The sequence below is a fragment of the Muntiacus reevesi genome, chromosome 2 (genome assembly GCF_963930625.1).
Source record: "Muntiacus reevesi chromosome 2, mMunRee1.1, whole genome shotgun sequence".
NCBI lineage: Eukaryota > Metazoa > Chordata > Mammalia > Artiodactyla > Cervidae > Muntiacus > Muntiacus reevesi.
Genome location: NC_089250.1, coordinates 145,704,688 through 145,730,254, shown reverse-complemented (window position 1 = coordinate 145,730,254; position 25,567 = coordinate 145,704,688). Strand labels below are relative to the sequence as shown.

General features: G+C 43.5%; 1 protein-coding gene across 3 annotated transcripts in view; it reads right to left on the bottom strand.

Moving 5' to 3' along the window:
• The window catches only part of SUFU (SUFU negative regulator of hedgehog signaling), a 106,744-nt gene that overhangs the window by 69,287 nt on the left and 11,890 nt on the right, over positions 1 to 25,567 (bottom strand). For all 3 annotated transcript variants that reach the window (XM_065923225.1, XM_065923227.1, XM_065923226.1), the window contains exon 3: positions 4,375 to 4,511. In XM_065923225.1, coding sequence (XP_065779297.1) covers positions 4,375 to 4,511 — 137 coding nt within the window. The remainder of the gene's footprint in view (positions 1 to 4,374; positions 4,512 to 25,567) is intronic.

The window sequence follows — 25,567 nt, the reverse complement described above, 5'->3', positions numbered from 1 at the left end:
ATCACTATTATTGATTTTCTGTGTGGGAGAAGGATAATGGCACCAAAAATGTTATCATATCAGCTGAGGCAGGCATCTGATGCAGAAACAGGCAATGGGACAACCAGGGTTTTCCTGTAAAATGGGGTCTTTATTAACATTGAAAAAAAACAAAAAAAGATCAAGGTACCCACCTTCTTTATTCATATAAAGTTTTTGAAGACTGAATAATAATAATTGGAGGTTTTATATATATATATATATATATATATAGAGAGAGAGAGAGAGAGAGAGAGAGAGAGAGAGAGGCACTATTCTAAGTGCTTTGAGTGTATTAACTCATTTCATCATCTCAATAACTTCATGCATAGTTACTATTATTATTTCTGTTTTATAGATGAGCAAATGGGTTATGTTGCACAAGGTCAGGAGGCAATAATTGGCAGAGCTGAAATAAAATGCAGGCAGTCTGGGCCCAAGGCCCATGCTTGTATCATCATACTATGCTGTCCCCCTTGATCTAGTAGTAATATGCCAGATGGCGAAATGTGCCAGATGGTGAAGCGTGCCAGGGAAAGAAGCAGAAATGGGGGCTACCTTGTCTATAGCTACCTACCTAACTTACCAACAAGCTCAGGCACGTGGAGCTGAGAGCCTGTACTATGCAATAAAACAGGAAGGATGGAAAGGAGGGAGCTAGGGAGGGAGGGAAGGGAAGAGAGGAAGAAAGAAGGAAAGAAAAAGGAAAAGATGACTGAGAGGAGGCACAAGGGAAGTTTCTTGGTTTGGGTGCTGGTTACGTGGGGTATGAACTCTCAGCAAGCTGCACTTTTTATATACATATTTTCATGAATTAAAAATTAAAAGATGAAAGTATGTGTTTAAGAGGACTTGGATAACATTACAAATGGCTTTGGCCCTCCTCTATTTTCCAAATGTTCTAGAATGCCCAAGCAAGGCATGTTGGAGTTCAGAGACTACGTGTACAAGTGCAGTCATCTATGTGGACGACTCAAATCTCATTGTCCAGCCTGAGACTTGCGCAGCCCAAACATCAATTAAGCTATCATGGTTAAGAGAGTGGCGGTAAGAACTACAACGCCTGGGTTCAGACTTTCCCTTGGACTTACCAGGTATGTGATATTGAACAATCTACTTCCCCTCTCCGTGTTGTCTTGCTTTCCGCAGCTGAAAAGCTGGTATCACACAGTGCCTAACTCACAGGGTTTTACTGCACATTGACTGAGCACTTACAATAGTGCCTGGCACACAGAACATACTATTGAATTTTAGCTCTGTCCTTACTATTTCCGCTCGTGGCCACGGTCTTCTCTCTTACATCAGTTGCCATATACTTTTCTTCATCATTTCCCCATTATTTAAATAATTACTACTTCCTGCTATGTTTCAAGAAAAAGCTAAGGTAGATTTGTTTTAGCTATTATTCAAGAATACCATCATATTACGAAAATCTGGAAATCAGAAAATCAGGTATTATACTTTGGAGAGTGAAGTCATCCTGTCGCTGCTGTGAAACGCCCGAAGTGACTTGCAGACAACACCCACAGCTGTCACACTGCAGATTCCACAAAAGGGCCTGTCGGAGCAGACGATACTGTGGAGCAACACCAGTCAATGCACACTCAAGAAACAGCCACGACATTTTATTTTCAAAGTTTCCAATTCCCTAGGAAAGTTAGAAGGAGAGTACAATATATCCTTCACCTCCATACTTTCTTCACCGAGAGTCACCGGTTATTAACATTTTGCCACATCTGCTTTCTTTTCTCTCTCTCTCTCCTCTAGCCCACTTTGTTTTGCCAAGTCATTCAAAAGTTAAGCTGCAGACATCATGTTATTTGTTCATAAATAATTCAGCTCCTATCTCCTAGGAACAGGGACACTATCATAATATAATACCAGAACATAATACCATATCACACCAAAGGAATTTCATAGTTGCACAGTACTATTATCTAATATACAGTCTGTATTTTTTCTAATTGCTTTAAAAATAACCTTTTTTTTCAATCCAGGTTCCAGTTGAGGACTGGACATTTAAATGATCATGTAAGTACCTTTAAATGGTCATGTTTTCTTTGATCTAGGCGAGTCCCAGCCCTTTTACCTTTCAGAGCATTGACATTTTTGAAGGGTCCAGGCAGTTGTCTTATAAAATATCTTACAATCTGGACTTGCCTGACTATACACTCAGGATTCAAATAAGTAATTTGTGGAGGGATTCTTTGAGTCCCTGTGAACATCTTGTACCCCAACAATCTTTTTTAATCCAATGGTTTTGACATCTGTTGACAATGAGCTTGAATCAATGACCACATTAGTGTTGCAAAACAGTCACTGTGATGGCTACTCTGTAGTTGAAATGAACCTTTGCAAATCAAATCCTATTTTCTCCCTCACTTGCATTATTATTTCAGAACTATAACATCAGAACTATTTCAGAAGTTCATCTGTTTCACTCCACCTGACAGTGATTCATAACACCTGTTTTACATTTCTTTGATCTTGATCCACCTGATCAGGTACATTAAGTGCCAACAAACATATAAATGCACTGGCTTAAGCAGTGGGCAGGAAGCTACCTGTCTATACAAGCAAGAGATTGCCTAGTCTTTAAAGTCCTCCTTCCCATAATGGATCAAATTCCATGTCAGGAAATGTCTATTTTCTAGGAGCTGAAATATCTCAGTTGGGAGAGACTGAAGAAATGTCTATTTTCTCAAAGACAGTTCTGTATCAGCTTCAGTTTCAGGCATCCCAAGAAGGGAGAGAAGGGGACACAATGGGTTCAGGCAGCAGACTCCCGGTACAATGTTAAAAGACACTAGGACAGTACCAAATCACACGGGTCAGCTTCCAACAGCCTGGTTCCCCTGCCCCAGTGAATGATATTTCTTCCTGTCAACAGTCTAGAATCCAAATGACATCCCAGACTACTGCCTTAGAATTCCCGGGAAGCTGGTTAAGAAATAGATGCTCTAGTCCCACCTCTGACCAACTGAATCAGAGCCCTGTAGGGCATTTGGGACTCAAGTATGTTGAGATCCCAGAGAATCTCATGAGCAGCCAGGTTTGGGAACTCTTGCTGAGAGAAGACCCACTATAGCCTCCAAAGGGGAACTATCCCATAGGCCACACAATGGTAGATGGTAATTAAGGATCAGTCCCATTACATGATGGCCCTCCAGCCAACAACTGACAGCCTGGGGTCTGGAACGAGGGTGGAGGGCTTCAACACAGATGGTTAACTGCATCCCCAATTTATAGCCTACTCAAGGCTAGGGGGAAAAAAGTGACTATACTTAGAGAAGCTGCCAAGCCTATGGTTTTCCAAATTTAGCTTCTATCAGAACATTTGGGAACATCACCTCCCTAAGATTCTGAGTCAGAGATCTCCTCTGGGGCCCAGGGATGTGTACTTGAAACAAGCTCTCTAGATGATTCTGATGCATGGGTGCAAGACTATACTTTGAGACATCCAGGCTTGGATGTTGGTCTGCTCTGCTGGTCAAAGTGCAGGAGCTGGATAAAACTGTGCTGGCTTTCACTTCAAGGCTACTTACCAAACCAAAGAAGCAAAACGTGAAGTCATATGGGAAAGGTTTCTGAGCAATTAATTAACCACTCAGAAACACTCAGATGAATTGAACCCATCCGTAAAAAATAGTGACTTCCACTCCAACATATCATCCCACTGGAGGACTATTGGCAAGCTAAGTCAAGAGCATGTGACCAAGGCTCCCAGCACAAAAGCCCACTCTTCAGGTTCCATATTAGCAGTCTCCAGAGGGGCATTGAGGGCATTGGACCATCCCCTGGAGGGCACTTGAATCATCTGAATCAAATAATATATCTGACCGTCAAGGTCCTGCCCAATTCCATCTTCTCATTCATATTGTGAGGGAGCTAGCTTATGGCAATTCATTCTCTCTCTCTGCCCTATGCTCTACGGCTAATCCTTAGCCAAGATTAACATGTGTGTGTGTGGCCCCAGAAATGGAGATGGCTAGGCCTCCAGCATCAGCGAGGAAGGACCGTGCTAATTGTGGGAAAGGGGGCAAACAGGAAAAGCACTGGTCAGCTCCATGCAGGGCTGGCCTTTGGCTCTCTGGGAATGAGAAGCAAGGCTGGCAGACTGCGACCAAGGTTCCGGGTATTAGTGACTCCCACTGCTGGAGGTCATATGACACATCCTTCCCTCCCATGGCCCAGACAGCTTTCCACCAGGAAAACACCAGGAAACAAACCACCTTCGTGGTACAAATGGGGTACATAGCACTCCCTCCACAGACATCAAAATATACCTGAAGGTCCCAACCCTAGCAGGCTCATGGTGAAAGGACACCCACACCAGCCAGCGTATGGGGCTCTTACCTGACTGGAACACATATCTGGCCAAGCCCTGCATTAGCTCTGCTGGCCACGTCGGGGGCGCAGACTCCCCTGTTTCTCTCTTCAGACGAAATGTCAACTCAAAGCCAAAACCACTAGGTCCATCTGTTCCTGTGAATCTGGAAGGAATAAAAAGCAAATGTTTTTAGTTTAACTACCTTAGGGAAAACACTGTTTTGTTGCCTAATTAAAGTTCTCCTTTCTTGGTGGCCTCAGCATCCAAACCCCCTAGTTGGAAGCATCTCAGGGAATAAGCCTTGAGGGGAGGGAGGACCCTGAAAGGGGGTAAGGAACCAGAACACTAGCCTTCCCCTCCAGCTACCATACATGTGTATAACCTCAGCCTGGTCAATCAAATTCGCCTGCTGGTACTCTGAATTATGAGTTCCAGATTTTGTGGCTCTGGAATGTTCCTTTCTGTATGACTGAGGCTCCAATACTGAAAATTGTCCTTATTCACATTCTCTATTCCTACAAGCTATTAATAAGCACCTACTTAGTTTGCTAAGAATATATGTCCTACTGTATACCCTAGGAGGATGAGACCCTTCTCCACTCCCACCTCTACCTTGCCCCATGACGGGACAATCCTTGGGCTGAGCTGGCTGGCCTCCAAACTCAGCATTTGAGGACGGGTCTCAAAGCAGACTCCAAATACTGGGAGGGCCTATGATCTTTCTGAACCCTGGCAGCCCTCCAATCACTGGCACCTGGAGGGAGCAGAGTTTGCCCCCCCTTCCTGGCCCCAAGTGGCCCGGAGTGGTGACGGTCATACACATCAGAGGGAGATGAGGCAGGGGAGCAGTGCCTTCTTGGAAACGCTCAGGAGCCCAAATCTTCAGGGGAGTCCATGCAACGGACTTCGGCCAGAGAGGGAAATGATGTAGATTGAGAGGAAGGCTGGTTGGTGGTGGCACCTCCTGGGGTGAGGGAAACATCCAGGGAGGGGCAGCTGAGAGCTATAGGAGGCCTGCCAGCCCAGAAAGGGTTAAAAGTTAAAATATGTTTGTGATATAATTTTCAGTAATTATATCTTGTACAAACATGAGCCACAATGATTATACACATGTAAACTCCTGAGCATACAAATTCAAGCTATAAAATGACAGCCAACACCTTCTTGGAGCCAAGCTACTGGAACAGGCGGTCAGAGGGGAGAATGCTGAAGGTCAGAATGAGGTGGTCAGTGCCCAACCCTGGGATTCCACGTGACATCATTCCTCCACCATCATCATCATCATCGCCTCTAAGGGGCCAGGCCAGGAGACTGGACATAAAGAGGTTCCAACGACTCAGAAGCTCTGACACCAAGGCCAGCCCTGCTTGTGTACATGGGTGGGTCCAGCCTAACTGCACCTGCTGCAGTGAGATCACCTCTGATAAGTTCTCTAAGCTTAAAGTTTCTCTAAATTTAAGAATCTGAAGGACTGAAAGGAAGCCTTATAATACCATAGAATACTTAGATACCATTTTCTCTTTTTCTTTTTTAAAAATTTTATTTATTTATTTAATTGGAGGCTAATTACTCTATAATACTGTAGCAGTTTTTTGCCATACATTGACATGAATCAGCCATGGGTGAACATGTGTTCTCCAACCTGAACCCCCCCTCCCACCACTCTCCCCATCCCATCCCCCTGGGTCATCCCAGTGCACCAGCCCTGAGCACCCTGTCTCATGCAGCAAACCTGGACTGGCGATCTGTTTCACATATGATAATATACATGTTTCAGTGCTATTCTCTCAAATCATCCCACCCTCACCTTCTCCCACAGAGTCCAAAAGACTGTTCTATACATCTGTGTCTCTTCTGCAGTCTTGGATATAGGGTCATTGTTACTGTCTTTCTAAATTCCATATATATGCGTTAATATACTGTACTATACTGGTGTTTTTCTTTCTGACTTACTTCACTCTGTGTAATAGGCTCCAGTTTTATCCACCTCAATAGAACTGATTCAAATGCATTCTTTTTAATGGATGAGTAATATTCCATTGTGTATATGTACTACAGCTTTCTTTTTTTTTTTGAACCATAACAGGTGCTTTATTTTTTTTTCATTTATTTTTATTAGTTGGAGGCTAATTAGTTTACAATATTGTAGTGGTTTTTGTCATACATTGACATGAATCAGCCATGGAGTTACATGTATTCCCCATCCCGATCCTCCCTCCCACCTCCCTCTCTACCCAATCCTTCTGGGTCTTCCCAATGCACCAGGCCTGAGAACTTGTCTCATGCATCCAACCTGGGCTGGTGATCTGTTTCACCATAGATATTATACATGTTTCAATGCTGTTCTCTCGAAACATCCCACCCTCGCCTTCTCCCACAGAGTCCAAAAGTCTGTTCTGTACATCTGTGTCTCATTTTCTGTTTTGCCTATAGGGTTATCATTACCATCTTTCTAAATTCCATATATATGTGTTAGTATGCTGTAATGTTCTTTATCTTTCTGGCTTACTTCACTCTGTATAATGGGCTCCAGTTTCATCCACCTCATTAGAACTGATTCAAATGAATTCTTTTTATTTTTTTTTTTAAATATTATTTTATTAGTTGGAGGCCAATCACTTCACAACATTTCAGTGGGTTTTGTCATACATTGACATGAATCAGCCATATAGTTACACGTATTCCCCATCCCGATCCCCCCTCCCACCTCCCTCTCCACCCAACTCCTCAGGGTCCTCCCAGTGCACCAGGCCTGAGCACTTGACTCATGCATCCCACCTGGGCTGGTGGTCTGTTTCACCATAGATAATATACATGCTGTTCTTTCAAAACATCCCACCCTCACGTTCTCCCCCAGAGTTCAAAAGTCTGTTCTGTACTTCTGTGTCTCTTTTTCTGTTTTGCATATAGGGTTATCGCTACCATCTATCTAAATTCCGTATATATGTGTTAGTATACTGTAATGTTCTTTATCTTTCTGGCTTACTTCACTCTGTATAATGGGCTCCAGTTTCATCCATCTCATTAGAACTGATTCAAATGAATTCTTTTTAACGGCTGAATAATATTCCATGGTGTATATGTACCACAGCTTCCTTATCCATTCATCTGCTGATGGGCATCTGGGTTGCTTCCATGTCCTGGCTATTATAAACAGTGCTGCGATGAACATTGGGGTGCACGTGTCTCTTTCAGATCTGGATTCCTCAGTGTGTATGCCCAGAAGTGGTATTGCTGGGTCATATGGCAGTTCTATTTCCAGTTTTTTAAGAAATCTCCACACTGTTTTCCATAGTGGCTGTACTAGTTTGCATTCCCACCAACAGTGTAAGAGGGTTCCCTTTTCTCCACACCCTCTCCAAATGAATTCTTTTTAATGGCTGGGTAATAGTCCATGGTGTATATGTACCACAGCTTCCTTATCCATTCATCTGCCGATGGACATCTAGGTTGCTTCCATGTCCTGGCTATTAGAAACAGTGCTGTGATGAACATTGGGGTGCACGTGTCTCTTTCAGATCTAGTTTCCTCAGTGTGTATGCCCAGCAGTGGGATTGCTGGGTCATATGGCAGTTCTATTTCCAGTTTTTTAAGGAATCTCCACACTGTTCTCCATAGTGGCTGTACTAGTTTGCATTCCCACCAACAGTGTAAGAGGGCTCCCTTTTCTCCACACCATCTCCAGCATTTATTGCTTGTAGAGTTTTTGATAGCAGCCATTCTGACCAGCGTGAGATGGTACTTCATTGTGGTTTTGATTTGCGTTTCTCTGATGAGTGATGTTGAACATTTTTTCATGTGTTTGTTAGCCATCTGTATGTCTTCTTTGGAGAAATGTCTGTTTAGTTCTTTGGCCCATTTTTTTGATTGGGTCCTTTATTTTTATGGATTTGAGCTGCATGAGCTGCTTGTATATTTTTGAGATTCTTTGTCAGTTGCTTTGTTTGTTATTATTTTCTCCCATTCTGAAGGCTGTCTTTTCACCTTGCTTATAGTTTCCTTCGTTGTACAAAAGTAGGATGAGGTCCCATTTGTTTATTTTTGCTTTTACTTCCATTATTCTTGGAGGTGGGTCATAGAGGATCCTGCTGTGATTTGTGTCGGAGAGTGTTTTGCCTATGTTCTCCTTTAGGAGTTTTATAGTTTCTGGTCTTAGATTTAGATCTTTAATTAGATACCATTTTCTCTGAGTACCAATGGGGAGGCAGACTCCATTTGGGGGTACACATCTAGAATTTTGGAGGCCAGGCTAGAAGATGCTTGGCAGGATGCAGTGTAAGCTATTTTCTTTCCTTGCTGAATCGTCCCGGCTGGGAGCAATTCTATGCAGAGAGGCTGAGGGAAGAGTTAAGCAAGCTGAGGCTGTAGCCTTGCGAGGGGGTGTGAAAACCCGGGGTAAAGCAAGGCTGACTTGGAGTCAAAACCCTGCAAAGAGAGATGGGTCACTAGGGCAAAGGGAAGATTTTAAGCAGCCACCAATTAGAGGCTGCTTTGTAAAATGTATTAGACCATTACTCCCGGGCTTTCATCGTGGGCCAAGAAAAATACATGATTTCTAACCGCAAAAACTTGAGAAACAGACTAAGAGAAGCACGCTCCTCAGACTGTGCAAAGGGGAGAACCCTCAGATGCAGAGAGAGGAGCCACATCCTCCCAAGCAGTACCGCCTCTCTAAGGAGGGACATGCACACGCACACATGTGTGTATGCGTATAAACGCACGTGTACACCGTCTGCCTCCACACGGGCTGCTTTCTGGGCCAGCTCTGTGGTGGGCAGGCCGGCCCTCACTTGACTGGCTGGGAGGGATGGTCCGGGCCAGATGGTCTCCACCTGCATTTGATTACCACCCACCAGGCTAGCTGGACACAACCTCTAAACTCTGAAACATGAGTTTGGAATGGCCTAGCCTCAGGATAAACACACAACCTGGGGCCTGTCAGAAGGCCTCTTCTTCAAAGCAGATTGCCCAGGCAATAGCCGAATGACAAGGTCATTCAGTCTTTAACATCCCCTGGAGGGGCCTAGCTTGGTCTGCATTTCCTCACGTGAGGGCTTCTCCAGCCAAAGCAGACTGATCTGACCAGAGTAAGGAGCCCCTCTTGGGGAGCGGCTGTCTCATGCATCCTCTTGAGAAAGGAACCCATGAGAGGAAACTGGCACGTGCTGTAGAAGGTGGGATCTGGGTCAGAGCAAAGAATCTTACTAACACAGAAGGCTCCTAAAACACTGGCTGGTGGTAAAGGCGCCCAGTGGAATTTCTTCCTACAGAGATTCTTAAAGGAAGACATTACAGATCCTCCCCTCCCCAATCTGGTAGGGAGGGGTGAAGGATTCTGTCTTGTTGTAGAAGGCTGGATGAGATGGCCTCCCAAGATTGCTTCCAGCTACAGAACATTTGATCCTGCCTACTAAGGCACCCTAGGGAGAGGATGGCTTTGTCCCAGCAGTTTGGGGACCCAGGCAACGGCTGTGCCAGCCTCAAGAGTCACATCAAAGCTGCCAATAGGAAAAACATGTGCCTCAAATCCCAACCACCGGAACCTGCCCAAAGGTCTCCCCCAAAGCATCTGATTAAGAAGGTGCCAATCAGCCTCAGAGAGACCAAAATGACTGCGAACTCCAGGCAGAAGACAAACAGGAACTTGGGAGAGACTTCCAAGCATAAATACAAGATGTGGGCAGGCAGAAAAAGCTGACCTAAAAGCTGGCATCTTGTGTTCAACACCATTAGTTACTAGGAAAATTCAAATCAAAACTACAATGAGATACCATTCACTTCACACTGTCTAGGATGGCCAAAATAAAAGACGGACAGTAACAAGTGTTGACGAGGATATGGAGAAATTGGAACACTCATAAAGCAGCAGAGTTGCTTTGGAAAAAACAGTGTGGCAGTTCTTAAAAAATTTAAATATACCATATGATACAATTGTTCCCCTCCAAGGTATATACCCAAGAGAACTGAAAACAGTTTTTACACAAAAACTTGTACACTAATGTTCATAGTGAAGTGAAAGTCGCTCAGTCGTGTTAGACTCTTCGCAACCCCATGGACTATACAGTCCATGGAATTCTCTAGGCCAGAATTCTGGAGTGGGTAGCCTTTCCCTTCTCCAGAGCATCTTCCCAACCCAGGGATCGAACCCAGGTCTCCCACATCACAGGCAGATTCTTTAACAGCTGAGTCACCAGGGAAGCCCAATGTTCACAGTAGCATTAGTCATAACAACCAAAAAGTGGAAGCAACCCAAATGTCATCAACATATAAATGGATAAACAAAACATAGAATATCCATACAATGCAATATTACTTGGCAATAAAAAGGAATGCTGTACTGATTATTTGCTACAACATGAGTGAACCCTGGAAACATTATGCCGAGCGAATGGAGCCAGATACAAAATCCACATATCACATGATTCCGTTTATATGAAATGTCCAGAATAGACAAATTCACAGAGACAGAACGATTAGTGGTTGCCAGGGGCTGGGGAAGGAGAGAATGGGGAGTGACTGCTAATGGGTATAGAGTTTCTTTCTGAAGTGCTGGGAAGGTTCTGGAATTTAATGGTGACAATTGCACAACCTTGTGAATATACCAAAAAGCACTGAATTGTATACCAAAAGGGTGAATCTCATGCTATGTGGATTACATCTTTAAAAAAAGAAAGTTGGCATCTCAGATATACCTCTACACTAGGGGAGGCAGAGCCAACCATGCCAAATAAGCCAGGCCTTTACCTGGCTCTATCTACAAATAACCACTACAATTAACTGAATACCTATTAAGTTGGAGGCCTTGCACTAAGCACTTTCCTGATGCTGTATTATTTAATTCCCCAACAACCCTGTGATTCCGCCATTGTTATCCTCGTTTAACTAATATACGAGAAAAAGACACTTGAGAGAATTTAAGTAATATTCTATAAGTCACACAGTAAGCAAGTGATGGACTTCAGACTTGAGGTCTGACTCCAAAGCCCATTTTTTTACTGCAGTGTGACTTAAGGCAAGATATTTAATCTCTCCATGCCTCAGCTTCCCCATCTATAAAATGAGGATAATAACAGTAACTATTTCAGAGTTGTTAGGAGGATAAAATATTTCAAAACTGCCTGAAACACTGTAACATTATATCACTTACATTAAGGGAAAGAGGAAGTTACCAAAGACTGTATGTTATATGAATCCATTTACATATACAATAAATAATATAATTTATAATATATATTTATATTACATAAAATATCAAGAATAGGCGAATCTACAGGAACAGAAAGCAAATCAGTGATTACCTTGAGCTGAGACACTAAAGACACAGGCAGAGTCACTGCTAATGGGTGTGGGCTTTCTTTTGAGGGTGATAAAAAAAAGTTCTAAAATTAGTTTATGGTGATGGTTACATAACTCTTGAAAATATATTCAAAACCACTAAACTGTATACTTCAAGTGTGTGAACTCTATGGTAAATGAATTTTATCGCAATAAAGCTGTTTTTAAAAACTGAGGTGGGGGCGGAAACCCCAAAGACCTAATGGTTAAAAAATTCACAAACCAAGCTATAGATATATTCCTCTTAAGCATAAAACAAGATGGTCCATCTCACTCATGGTAAGAGAAATGCAACTCAAATACAAATTAAAAAAACAATGATACCATTATAACTTAGATTGGCAAAAATTTTTAAGTATGACATTATATTCCATTGATGAGCCTGTGAGGAAAGAGGTATTTTCATATAATGCTGGTGGGGATACAAATTAGCACAAGTTTTTTTGGGGGGAAGTGAGTAACACCTAACAAAATCACATATCATTTACCGTTTTTTTTTGATGCACCACAGCCGTTTGCCCAATCTCAGTTCCCTGACCAGGGAATGCCCAGAATCCTAACCACTAGATCACTAGGGAACTCCCACATATTGTTTACTTTTTGACTCAGCAATCAAACTCTAAGAGTTTATGATCCCAAAATACTAAATGCCCATTCATAGGAGAGTGGTCCAAAGAGTACTATGCAGCTGTAAGAAGGAATGAGGAAGAGCTCTAAAAACTGAATGGATATTGTTAAGTAAAAACAGCAAAAGAGGACTATACCATGCCACCTTTTGAGAAAGAAAAAAGGGAATACAGGAAAATGTACCTGTATTTGCTCATTTCTGCAAAAAGCAACACAGGAAGGATAAATCAGAAACTAATAAGATTGGTTACCTACAGGCAGTAGGTGGGAATCAAGTGGAAAGGACTGTGGGGTGGAGGAAGTATGAGTGTGACATTTCTCTGAATATACATTTCTGTATGGTTATCACTTCTGGATCAATGATAATGCTTTCACATACTCAAAATAAACAAGGATGGAGGAAAATTTTAAATGTAATACAAATATAAATTAACGAATTTAACTGTATTTGAAATAATATTACCACACTGAAGGGGGGGGGAGTCACCCAAGTACCTAATGTACACAGTTTGTTGATCATATGTCCTCAGACTAAAGACAGAAAGAACAGTAAACAAATACTGAACTCTGGTTAGCATGCAGTGTTATGGGTTGGTAATTCTGAAACTACTTTCTGTGTAAATGTATTGTGGATAATGAGAGCCAGGTTACTCTCACTGTCAGAAATGTTAAAAAAAAAACAAAAACTGGTAAACATATATCAAAGTTAAAAATATGTAAAAAAGAAAAAAAATATGTAAAAAAGGAAGGATAGAATGAGCCTCATAGGTATGATTTTGGAACTGGAGGTATTGGTATGGTATTTAACAGTGGGATAAAAGATGTGGGTGTGGGTGTGGGTGTGATACATGTGTATTGCCTAGCTCTCTCCACTGAGTAACACCTCAAAAGCAATGATAACACACAGAACTTAGATCTTGGTTTCTTAATATCATCTACCATTAAAAAAGACCAGGGCTCACTGGAGAAATGGCTGATTCCAGAGTTGGAAAAGCACAAAATGACCTTGGAATTTTTTGTTGTACCAGAAGGTAAGTAAGTACTTAAAGAATGATGTGAACATTTAAGCCAACAGTAAAGAGAACCCAAACTTAAGGGCTCCCACTGGCCAAATTGAGGACAATTTGAGCATCAAAACAAATGGTATTAGCAAATTATAACCTATTAATTAAAACTCTATTGACACCACACTGATTGTAATGGACCTAGTGACACTGGCTCTATAGATTTTGGACTTACCAGCCTCCATAATTACATGAGTCAATGCCTTATTTTATATATGTGTGTGTGTGTGTATATATATATATATATATATATATATATATGAGGAACAGCAGCTTTTCACTCTTGTATTTGGAAAAAGCCTTTTCTATAAATATATTCAGTGGTATTTATAAGAGTAAAATATTTAGAAACAACCTAAATGTTGTACAAGTAGGGATATTACCAGTTCCGGTGCACTGTGTGGTGGGACATTACACAGTCATTAAAAACGAGATTTCTTCAAAGCAGGAAGACTAATCTCTGAGTTTTGAGAGGCAAAGGGTTTTCTGCCTCTAACTGCTGAGTAAGTATGTGTTAGTTGCTCAGTCGTGTACAACTCTCTGCAACCCCTTGGAAGGCAGCCCAGACTCCTTTGTCCATGACAGTCTCCAGGTAAGAATACTGAAGTGGGTAGCCATTCCCTTCTCCAGGGGATCTTCCTGACCCAGGGATCGAACCTGGGTCTCCTACATTGCAGGCGGATTCTTTACCATCAGAGCCACCCAGGAAGCCCCAGCTGGTGAGTACTAGATCCTAGATACTTCCCCAATGGAGCCTCAGATGAGAATGCAGCCCAGCTGACACTGATTGCAGCTTTGCGAGGCCCTAAAGAGAACACTCAGATAAGCTACACCTGGACTCCTGACCCAGAGGAGATGTGAGATTATGTGTGCTGCTTTGAGCTACTCAATTTGTGGTCATTTGTTATGCAGCAGTAGAAAACCAACACACCCACCTTGCTCTCTGCCCTTTAAGGCTGACCTCTGTGGGGCTCCTGAACCTTCTGGCATTCAATTGGGTTCAGCCAGTGGAAACCCTAACAGGAAATCAGAGGGAGGAGAGAGACTCCAATTGAAGGTTACTGCTGAAGGTCACTCTGAAGAACAACACTTCACACAACTGTTCTGGGTTCTCAAATCTCACTCCCTCTGGTCCCTTCAGTGCTAGGAGAGTAGCAGCTGAGCCAATGACTAGCCTTGTGTGACTGCACTCTCTTCTTTACAAACAAACCCTTCCCCAGTCATCCTACTCTGAAGGTGCCAAACTCTTTCTTGTTGAGACCAATACTTCCTTACTTCCGTGCAAGCCTCCACCACAGGACCCTCCTTGCAGTACGGTAACTGCATTCCTAGTTGTCCCATTAGGACTGGAGTTGCCCCCTTTTTGCACCACCAGTAACTAACAAAGAAGTGCTCAGTGAAGGCTTGCTGAACAATGGAACAGAGTGAGACTAAAATATTTACTAATGAGACTAAATTTGAGAAAAAAGGCAAAGTTTTACAGAATTTAGAACACTGGGCAAGGGATAAGGGGGCAAATGCCAGCCCAAGGTTATGAGCTGAAGGGCTTAGGCAGAGTGAGCCTGTCAGCAGGGCAGGGAGGCTGGGAAGTGAGGATAGGAAACACAGGACAGTCTTACTAGTCTTGGGCTCCTTGAACCCTCTGGAGGTCCCAAGGTAGATTCGGGGCAGAAACTGCAAAAAATTATCCTACTTTATGGTCCTAATAAGATGCTAGAGACGAGTCCAGTGACATAGACAAGACACAAAGCCCAGCTCCACCATATTCCAGCTGGCCCTCGGGCAAGTTAATTTCCACGTGCCCTGGAGTTTCCTAACCTGTTAAACTGGAATGAGAATATTTACTTCATAGGGCAGCTGGGAGGCTTTTAGTGGGTGGCACAGTGTCCAGCACTAGCAAGTACCCATACAGAGAAGCTAGTAGTCAACCTTCCCTTACTTAGTGCTCAGCAGAAGCAGTCCTGTTCATCACTTCTCCCTAAGAATAGCAGCAGACGCCTCCAGCTTCCCTACCCTCTAGACTCTGAAGCTTAACCAGCCTCATCCTTCAAGAGGTGCTGGATCTTCCAACTTTGCCCAAGTTCCTGACCTTGGATTCCTCAAACTATGCCCAAGAGTCTTCCTGGCTGCTTCCATGCTTTGAGTGACAGCCATTACAACAGAATTCAGTAAACAATTACAAAGTAAACATTTGCAAAGATTATGTTTTCATTTTGAACAGTTCACAAGTGCTGATACATCATGACCTATCTTGAAGTCTTGTTTGGTGACTACACAAGGACTAAATGAGGTAGTAAAACTTTGTAAAATTCTTTTCCAATGTCTATATGGTAATATTCTGACATAGCTATGTTTTTTTAAAACACTTCCAGCTATATCATGTTAATTTTGCACAATCTTAAAGAAAGTTAAAATAAGAAAGAAAGAAAGAAAAAACTGTATCAGTCCAGACTGCACCTTATGCTGAGCTGGGATTCTGATGAGGCTACGGTGCAGGGCAGCCATCTCTGAGCTTGAACTCTGAGTAGCAGATGCTCTTTCTGCTTCGTGTCATCCAACCAGACTCATGGAATGCATTTGCCTCACTCAAGTAGATGTTTCCTCGGATCCCTTGCTGGGAGTCAACTAGCATGTTCCCACAGCATTCCTCAGGTTTAAAAACAGTAGCTCCCCAGGCTGATTCAGCTGAGAACCCAGCTAAACAATCTACCTGGCTCCCAACGCTCAGGGTGGTTTAACTCTATCCCAGGCTTTCAGTGAGCAAACAGCCTCCCAGGCTGAGAACTGAATCTAAGAAAAGCACCAAGCCAAGAGCAGCAGACCCTTTCTCTGCAAGATGGCAAAAGCTGAGAGTTCATCCTCCCCTAGTGGAGGTCAACTATACCTTCTCCCCTCTACTCCCAATCACCACCAAAGAACCCAAAGGTCCCCAGAGGGATTCCAAGCCCACCCAGTGTTCTAGAGGAATTCTAGGCCAAAGAGGAGCTTGGTGCTTGAGTTACTTGGCATCACTAGGAGAGCCCCCACTCGAGGCTTTGGGCTAAAGCACCATCTATACTAAGGTCGTTTTTTTTTGTTTTTTTTTTTTAATAAGGAAAAAAAAGGTTAGGCCAATGGCGGCAAGATCACAGTCAGATTTAGGAAGCAAGACTCTGTCTGCACACAGGTGTACAGCCTGGGGCTTCTTGCAAACCCAAGAGCCAGGGCATTCTGCCCAAGGACTTTCTATTCACCCACTTGCCTCCAGGATTCTGGGACGTCAGCTGCCCCAGATCGAGACACCTGAAAGAGGGTAATGGGAAGGAACAAATCTTTTCAGCATCTCCATTCCCCAAGAGCAAGGACTGTACTTATTGTGTGTTCTGTACGTGTTCTGCGACAAAGTGTCGCAGCTGAGCAAATGCTAAACGGTAGTAATATTCCCACTGCTGTCCAAAGAAACAGTCAGGCTGGGATATTCAATGACAAACAAGATAAAACAGTATTAAAAAGCAATGAGCTTTCCTCTCAGTCACTACCAAAAGTCAGACTCAAATATCTTAATGGCATTTCCTTGGAGTCACTGTGCAGATGTTTCCTTTTTAGGGAAATAAAACCATCACTCAGTTCTGTTCTCTTGACTTCACACCAGTGCTGACTTCCTACGTTACTGGAAAAGCTTCCTAAAACCTCTGCCCCATCACATTATCCCTTTGCGCCGCTCATCAACAGATAATAGATAATCTATTGAATGTCACATTCTTTGTATTGCCTTCAAACTCCAACTTCATCTGGCTCCACTGTGCTCTTCTTACCAAGCCCCAAGTATACTGGCCTTTTTTTTTTTTTTTTTTTATACTGGCCTTCTTTTAGTTCCTTGAGCATGTCAAGGTCCTTACTACCACAAGGCCTCTGGAATAGCAATTTTCACTGCCTACAATCTTCACATAATTGAGTCACCAGAGCATTGTACGACTCCAGGGAGCACAAATCGCACAGAACAATATGAATGGTGCCCCTAGAGTTGCAGGGGGTGGCAACCTGGTTGCTACTTTGTCACTGAGATTTCAGTTCAAATGCTTTGTCTTCAAGGAAGCCATCACTGATTACCTGCTAAATGTAACCTCTCCACTTACCTCAACCCCAATTTCTACCTGGATATCTCCAGCACATCATCTCTGCTTTATTTTCAACACAGCACTTATACTACCTAAAACTTTTTAACATTTTTTTTTCCTATTAAAATGTAAAATCCATGAGAACAGAAACCCTACCTGTCTTGCTCCTGTGTTATCCCCAGCATTTAAAACATAAAGTGCACTAAACACTTCAGGAAACCAATTATGGGCTTATCATACACCAAGTACCACGCCAGGTGCTAGGGGTTCTCCCCCACCCCGATAAAGCAAGGTTCCAGCATTTCTACTGAAATCACACACGTCCTCCCAGAGAAAAGCTCTTGACTCTTATGAAAATTCCCATGGAGCATCAACCCCATGATGAGTACATAGGTCCAAACTGAAGATATCTCCCTGCATGAGCTAAATGCTCAGACTTGGTGCTGGGCCAGAAGAATTCTTTGCCTCTGCTGTGAAAATGCTTTCCCAATAGCAAGAGAAACCCCAAAGCAAGGTTTTTAAATTTTTCACTTACTCATTCACTCAACAAATATTTGTTGATGTACTTGGGAACATCAATGCATAAAGCAGATATACATCCTTACCCTAGGGGAGCTTACATTCTAGTGGGAAGAAGGGCAGACAGACAACAAACAAGCCAATTAAGTAAAATAAGGTAAATGGTGATAAGTGCTTTAAAAAAATTAAGCAGGAAAGGGTGATAGTGTTTCATGGAGGGGGCTCAGGGTTTCCATCCTAAGTAAGGAAGTCAGGCAAGGCCTCACTAAAAGGTGATATTTAAGGAAAGACCTAAGGAGATGAGGGAGTAAGGCATGAAGCTATCTGAGAATAGAGCTTTCTAAACATGGGGAGAGCAGCTGCAAAGGCCCTGAGGCAGCAGAGTGCCTGGTTTTGCAGGAACAGTGAGGAAGGAGAAGAACAACAGGGGATGAGGTGGATTAAAGAATCTTGGTGGCAATAGCCTTTGGCTATTACTGAGACAGGAGGTCACTGGATGGCAGGGAGGGATATGGTATGAACATCGCCATCAACCATAGAGCTGGCATAGGACTAAGGGCTCTATAGTAGCAAAGCTCCTGTAAAGCTCCAACCTCAAAGGCTCCCTGCTCGGCCACTGCCTTCCTTCTGGGCCTTTTCTCTGTGCAAAACCTGTGGCTATAGGAATGAAAAATTGCCAGACTGGCTCCAGGAGGGCAGGAATCCAGCATGTCTGCAACCTGATATATTGAAAAAGCTAGGTCAGGAAGGAGAAGGGGTTAGGACAAGCCATGGTGTTGTCTGTCGGATTTCACTAAGTTTTTTCCTCAAACCAAACAAGCTTTTCAGAAGCATTTAGGAGTCAAATCCATCACAGTCAGAGAGTGCAGCCAGCCAGCTTGACCCCCTGGGACTGGGAGCCTGGGCCAGGCTCCATTCTCTGCTAGTTACCCTCCATTAGCCCCCTCCACAGGCATGGCTCCTAAACTCCTCACCTCATGCTGAAAAGCCTGAGATCAGAGGCAGGGAAACTGGTGGCAGAGACAAGCCTCCAAGTACGTCCAGGCATCACACAGAGGTCAGCAATGGAATAACAAAATATCTCCTTGATTGGCCTTATTGCAGCAAAGCTGGTTCTATGACGGGGACTCAAGAAGCCTAAGTAACATGGGAGGGAGTTGGAAGGTAAAGGACCTTTAGAGGCCACCAGTTTATACTAATCTGCTAGTTAAGGGCCTGAAGTCGAGTGAACCACATCTCTCTGAGTAACTGCTATGAATCCACATTCTCACTTACAGATGAGCAACTGCCCCAGCCAAAAACAAAGCCCTGGCCTCATTTCTGAGCTTCAGGACTCCAGCTCACAAAGAGCTCCCCTGCTAGGCCTCAAGGGACAGACTGCAGAAAAGGAGGCAGGGAGGCTGTGTTTGATACCTAAGGTTCTGAGGCTATAACAAGTCCACCTCCCCACACTTTTCCTGCTCAAGGATGCTTCAGCCAAAAGACTGGAGGTTCCATGAAGATAAGACCAGACCAGGAGTATTCTTTTCATTACTACATACCTCGTGCCCACAACTATCCCAGCAATGACTATCTCTGTAATGTGTGAATGGCTGACCCTCCAAGCAAATAAGAGTGGCCAGTAATTAATGTTGGATGAGAACCAAGTGTGCTCACCCATCACCTGGTAGACCCAGTGCCAGGAAAGGACAACAGAACATCCTTTCTCCTAGATCCATTGATCAGATCTTGCTGCAACACAAGAGTATTATCATGTTATGGATTTGATTCCTATGTATGGCAGAAAGCCTCAAAAGTCCTAAATGGTAGCCCATTTATTTCAGGTAATTACCTGAAAAGGATCTTACCTATCTCTGAGAATTTGTCATCAGTATCTTGGCTACTGATGCCCTAGGGTACTCTGTAAGGTCAGTCTCAGTCTTCTGTATCCACACACCCAAGTAAGGGAGAGACAAGGAGGCTCGTGGTGCTAATTTCCACGTGACAATGATCACAGAATCTAATTGCTGATCAACTTCCTAAGGGGCGCACAACAAAAAGAACAACACACACTCTCAAGACTACCACCACCTTGCAGGGTGATTTGCATTAAAAAGGTCACCAGCACAGTTGATACACACATACCTCAGCTCTACTCTTCACTTCTGTGAGAAGTCAAGCAGCAAAATTAATGGATGGAGTTAATGCAACCCGACAATGGGTAGGAGCCATCATCCCAGGCAAAAGTGCTGTTTTTAGAAACTGGAAATTTAAGCAGCCGTGGCCCAGTTGAATTTAGAAAACAGCATAAGCCAGGTACTAGGGAAGCCTTGGAAGATGTTAACCTCAAACTGAGAGACTCACACAAGACAGAATCCTTGCATTATCTGGGCACAGCATCATTCACAATAAACTATTTACAGAAGTCATAATGAAGACAGACATAAGATCACAAACAAAAAGTGATAGGATAATGAACGGTTTCTCTTCTTCCTTCTCTAATTCCAACATTTTTTGGTAAAATGGTTCAATTGAAAAAAAAAAAAAAGTGAATTTGTAACTAAAAAGTGACAACAATAATGACTGGAACAGGAAAGTTTCGGACTTTAAAAGAGTCTTCTTGATGCTGGTTCAACTAAGACAGAGAGTTTGAGGTCTGGCTGGGGCCTCAAGGAACCTGGTATACTCATTTCTCATCTAAGGTGAGATTAAGTTTGCCAGGGTCTGCTGTGGACAAGTCTGTACTCCAGTCTTTGTAGTATCTGTACTGGAGGGCAAATCAATCTTGAACCTTGGGACTGAAGTTGCAGGCTATCAGCCTACCCAATACCAGCTACAGACTTGTAAAAAGACACCAGGGAAAAGAAGGTGTCACTAGGGAAAAGAGGGTACAGAACACATGGGCCAGCCCCAGTTAAAAACCAGAGAGACGGAGAAGTCAGATGTGGTGTGTGATGTGTCCAGTTGCTCAGTCATGTCCAACTCTTTGCAACCCTATGGACTGTAGCCCACCAGGCTCCTCTGTCTATGGGATTCTCCAGGCAAGGATATTGGAGGGGGTTGCCACACCCTCCTCCAGGGGATCTTCCTGACCCAGGGATCAAACCCCCGTCTCCTGTGATTCCTGTATTGGCAGGCGGGTTCTTTACCACTCATTAGCACACCTGGGAAGCCCTCAGATGTGGAGCCAGCCCCTATTCAAGGGAATTAAGTCACTTAATGGCTTGAGAAGTGACCAAAAGGAAAATATGCCAGAAAGCACTGTCTGCACCCATGATGTGAGAAAAAGGGGTTTGTGGTCAGGGGTAAAATGGGGAAGGAGAGAAGGTGAAGAACAAAACCAAATATATATGACCAGAGAAGAGATACAGGCTTTCCTGGTGGCTCAGACGGTAAAGAATCTGCCTGAAATGCAGGAGACCCAGGTTTGATCCCTGGGTGGGGAAGATCCCCTGGAGAAGGGAATGGCTACCCGCTCAGCATTCTTTCCTGGAGAATTCCATGGACAGAGGAGCCTGGTAGGCTACAGTCCATGGGATTGCAAAGAGTCAGGCACAACTTAGTGACTAACACATACATAGAGAGAGATACAGGTGGCAGATAAGCATATAAAAAGATGCTCAACATCATGTGTCATTGGGGAATTACAAACTAACAAAGAGATACCACTACCATCCCTGTTAGAATGGCTAAGATCCCAAAAACTGACAACACCAAATGCTGGAGAGGACACAGAATAAGAAAAATTCTTATTCATTGCTGACAGGAATGCAAAATGGTACAGCCACTTTGGAAGACAGCTTGGTAGTTCCTTGTAAAACTAAACATAGTCTTACCATGTGATCCAGCAATTTTACCCAAATGAGTTGAAAACTTATGTGCACAGAAAATTCACATATGAATGTTTACGGCAGTTTTATTCAAAATTGCCAAAAATTGGAAGCAATTAAGATGTCCTTCAATAAGTGAGTGGATAAACTACGGTATATGCATACAATGGAATATTGTTCAGCGATAAAAAGAAATAAGCTATCAAACCACAAAAAGACATGAAGGACCCTTAAATGCATACTGCTTAGTGAAAGAAGTCAATCTGAAAAGGCTATATGCTGTATGAATCCAACTACATGACATTTCAGTTCAGTTCAGTTCAGTCACTCAGTCGTGTCCGACTCTTTGCGACCCCATGAACTGCAGCACACCAGGCCTCCCTGTCCATCACCAAATTCTGGAGTTTACACAAACTCATGTCCATTGAGTCAGTGATGCCATCCAACCATCTCATCCTCTGTCGTTCCCTTCTCCTCCCGCCCTCAATCTTTCCCAGCATCAGGGACTTTACAAGTGAGTCAGCCCTTTGCATCAGGTGGCCAAAGTATTGGAGTTTCAGCTTCAGCATCAGTCCTTCCAAATGAACACCCAGGACTGGTCTTCTTTAGGATGGACTGGTTGGATCTCCTCACAGTCCAAGGGACTCTCAAGAGACTTCTCCAACACCACAGTTCAAAAGCATCAATTCTTCTGCGCTCAGCTTTCTTTATAGTCCAACTCCCACACCATACATGACTACTGGAAAAACCATAGCCTTGACTAGATGGACCTTTGTTGGCAAAGTAATGTCTCTGCTTTTTAATATGCTGTCTAGGTTGGTCATAACTTTCCTTCCAAGGAGTAAGCATCTTTTAATTTCATGGCTGTAATCACCTTCTGCAGTGATTTTGGAGCCCCCCAAAATAAAGTCAGCCACTCTTTCCCCCCATCTATTTGCCATGAACTGATAGGACCAGATGCTATGATCTTAGTTTTCTGAATGTTGAGCTTTAAGCCAACTTTTTCACTCTCCTCTTTCACTTTCATTAAGAGGCTCTTTCGTTCTTCTTTACTTTCTTCCATAAGGGTGGTGTCATCTGCGTATCTGAGGTTATTGATATTTCTCCTGGCAATCTTGATTCCAGCTTGGGCTTCTTCCAGCCCAGCGTTTCTCATGATGTACTCTGCATATAAGTTAAATAAGCAGGGTGACAATATACAGCCTTGACGTACTCCTTTTCCTATTTGGAACCAGTCTGTTGTTCCATGTCCAGTTCTAACTGTTGCTTCCGGACCTGCATACAGATTTCTCAAGAGGCAGATCAGGTGGTCTGGTATTCCCATTTCTTTCAGAATTTTCCACAGTTTATTGTGATCCACACAAAGGCTTTGGCATAGTCAATAAAGCAGAAATAGATGTTTTTCTGGAACTCTCTTGCTTTTTCAGAAAAGGTAAAACTAAAGAGGAAAACAATCACTGGTTGTCAGGGGTCTGGGAGGAGGGAAGAAGGGATAGAAAGGCAAAGCACAGGGCATTTGGGGGCAGTGAAATTATTCTGTGTAAGATACTCTAAGGGTGGATACAGGATACATATTTGTCAAAGCACACAGAGCTATATAACAAAACGAATGAACCCTAATGGAAACTAGAGGGCATTAGCTAGTAATAATGTATCCATACTGGATCATCCATTGTAACAAATATGCCACACTAACAAAAGCAATTTAGTAACAGGAAAATTATATGCAGAGGCAAGAAGGGGTATATGAAAACTCTTTAGACTGTTCTATTTTCTTCAAACCTAAAACTGCTTTAAAATATAAAGCCTATTAATTAAAACTAAACATTACAAGGATTAAGATGTTTTAAAAAATGATATGACAGTTTGCATTGAATATAATGACAGAGGAAAAATATATCCTCTGCAGAGTGATAAGACAACTTCATTTCAGACCAAAAATCCTTCCCATGTTGACACTACAGACACCTCAGCTACAAGGTATGAGTCCTGATTTTGAAGTGTTCCTCATTTCTATACCCGCTCCCCAGAAAGAATGATCAGATAGTCCACACATTCTATGCAAGATATCCTCTGGGCTACTGGAATGCTAGGCACATCCCTGACCACATAGGAAGCGTGACCACGTGAACCTGACATCCAAGTCAGAAGCATCAACTTTGTGTTAAGAGTCCCAAGGAAGCATGACCACGTGAACCTGACATCCAAGTCAGAAGCATCAACTTTGTGTTAAGAGTCCCAAACTTTGCTGGAAACCTACTAAAAATGGTCACAGTAAGGCTGCAGAAGCCTAGTCTTAAGTTTGACACAGGATCCTGTCACCTACCCCCTTGCCATTCCCTGGCAGGACTCTTTTGTTACAAAGTTGCTTCAATACCCAGGTCAACACTTCCCCTGCAAAGCACTTCCTGCTTGCCTAGTCACACTCCATTAATCCAAGATACCTTTGAACTGAGATGCATGATAGTAACAGTGGTCTGAGGGGGGACCTCCCACCACACTCCCTGTACAGGTGGAGGAAGGAAAGGGTGAGGACTACTGAAGCCAAACTGCCTGGGTTGAATGCTCCAGCATTCCCTTGCTGGGTGGATAAGTTCTTTAACATCTCTGTGCTTCAGTTTCCTTGTAAAATAAGCTTAATAATACCTAGCGCACAGAGCCATTGTGAGGATTCAATGAGTTTATATAAAACACTTAGAAGAGTGCCTTGCACACAGTAGGAGCTACAATTATCATTACATGGTTTAAGATTCTCGAAGCACTGAAGGCTACAGGATGAGGGGAGACAGCCGCAAAGCCTCAGAGTCAGGCAAAGCCAAAAGCTCCTCCTAGCCCTAATTCTCACAGTTGCCTCTTTCCCAGGGACTCTGCAACTCTTACCAAGTATATACATTGGGTGTTTCAAGGACAGGAGCTAAGTATGACTTCTCATTGATCACCACCATGACCCAAACACATCACCTTCTCCAGAGTTCTGCCTGTTGTTCTTGTTGTTTAGTCGCTCAGTTGTGTCCAACTCTTTTGTGACCCCATGGACTGTAGCCCACCAGGCTCCTCTGTCCATGGGATTTCCCAGGCAAGAATATTGGAGTGGGTTGCCATTTCCTTCTCCAGGGGATCTTCCCGACCCAGGAATGGAACCCACATCTCCTACATTGGCAGGTGGATTCTTTACCACTTGAGCCACCTGGGGGAAGTCCATTCTGCCATTGTTGGCACTCAGTGGAGCTCTGCCACTGGGAGTATGCTGGTGCTGGTGCTCTGTGGGGAGCTCAGCAGGCAGGTCAGCAAGCTGCAAAGAGATGTGCAGGGGTGCGGAGCCCACTTCCGGGGGCACAGGTCATTGAGGACAAGACCTCTCCACACACATCTTAGGACCAGACAGCACAACAGAGCTACTGAAAACAGGAAATGTAGCTAACTGGGAGACCCCAGAGGCAGGACAGAGGAATGAATTTAGGAGCCAAAGACCAGAGTCCTGAGTCAGGATCTCTGAGTCAGAATACTGGGCAAGGGAGATGCTGGCAAATCCAGACCCAGAACACAGCAGGTGCAAGGACCAGCATACTTGGGAAAAACTGTGGCATGGAAGATGGGAGTCGAAAAGCATATGCTAGCAGAGAAGAATGCTGGGACTTTGAGATCTGATCATGTCAAACCCATAAGGGCTTCCGAGTTTCTTCCCCTCTCCCTGCAGGAAGAAGAAACTTCCCAATGCTGGCCAACTTGGTGCCACACCAGCCTGGCAGTCACCCCAGATTAATCAGG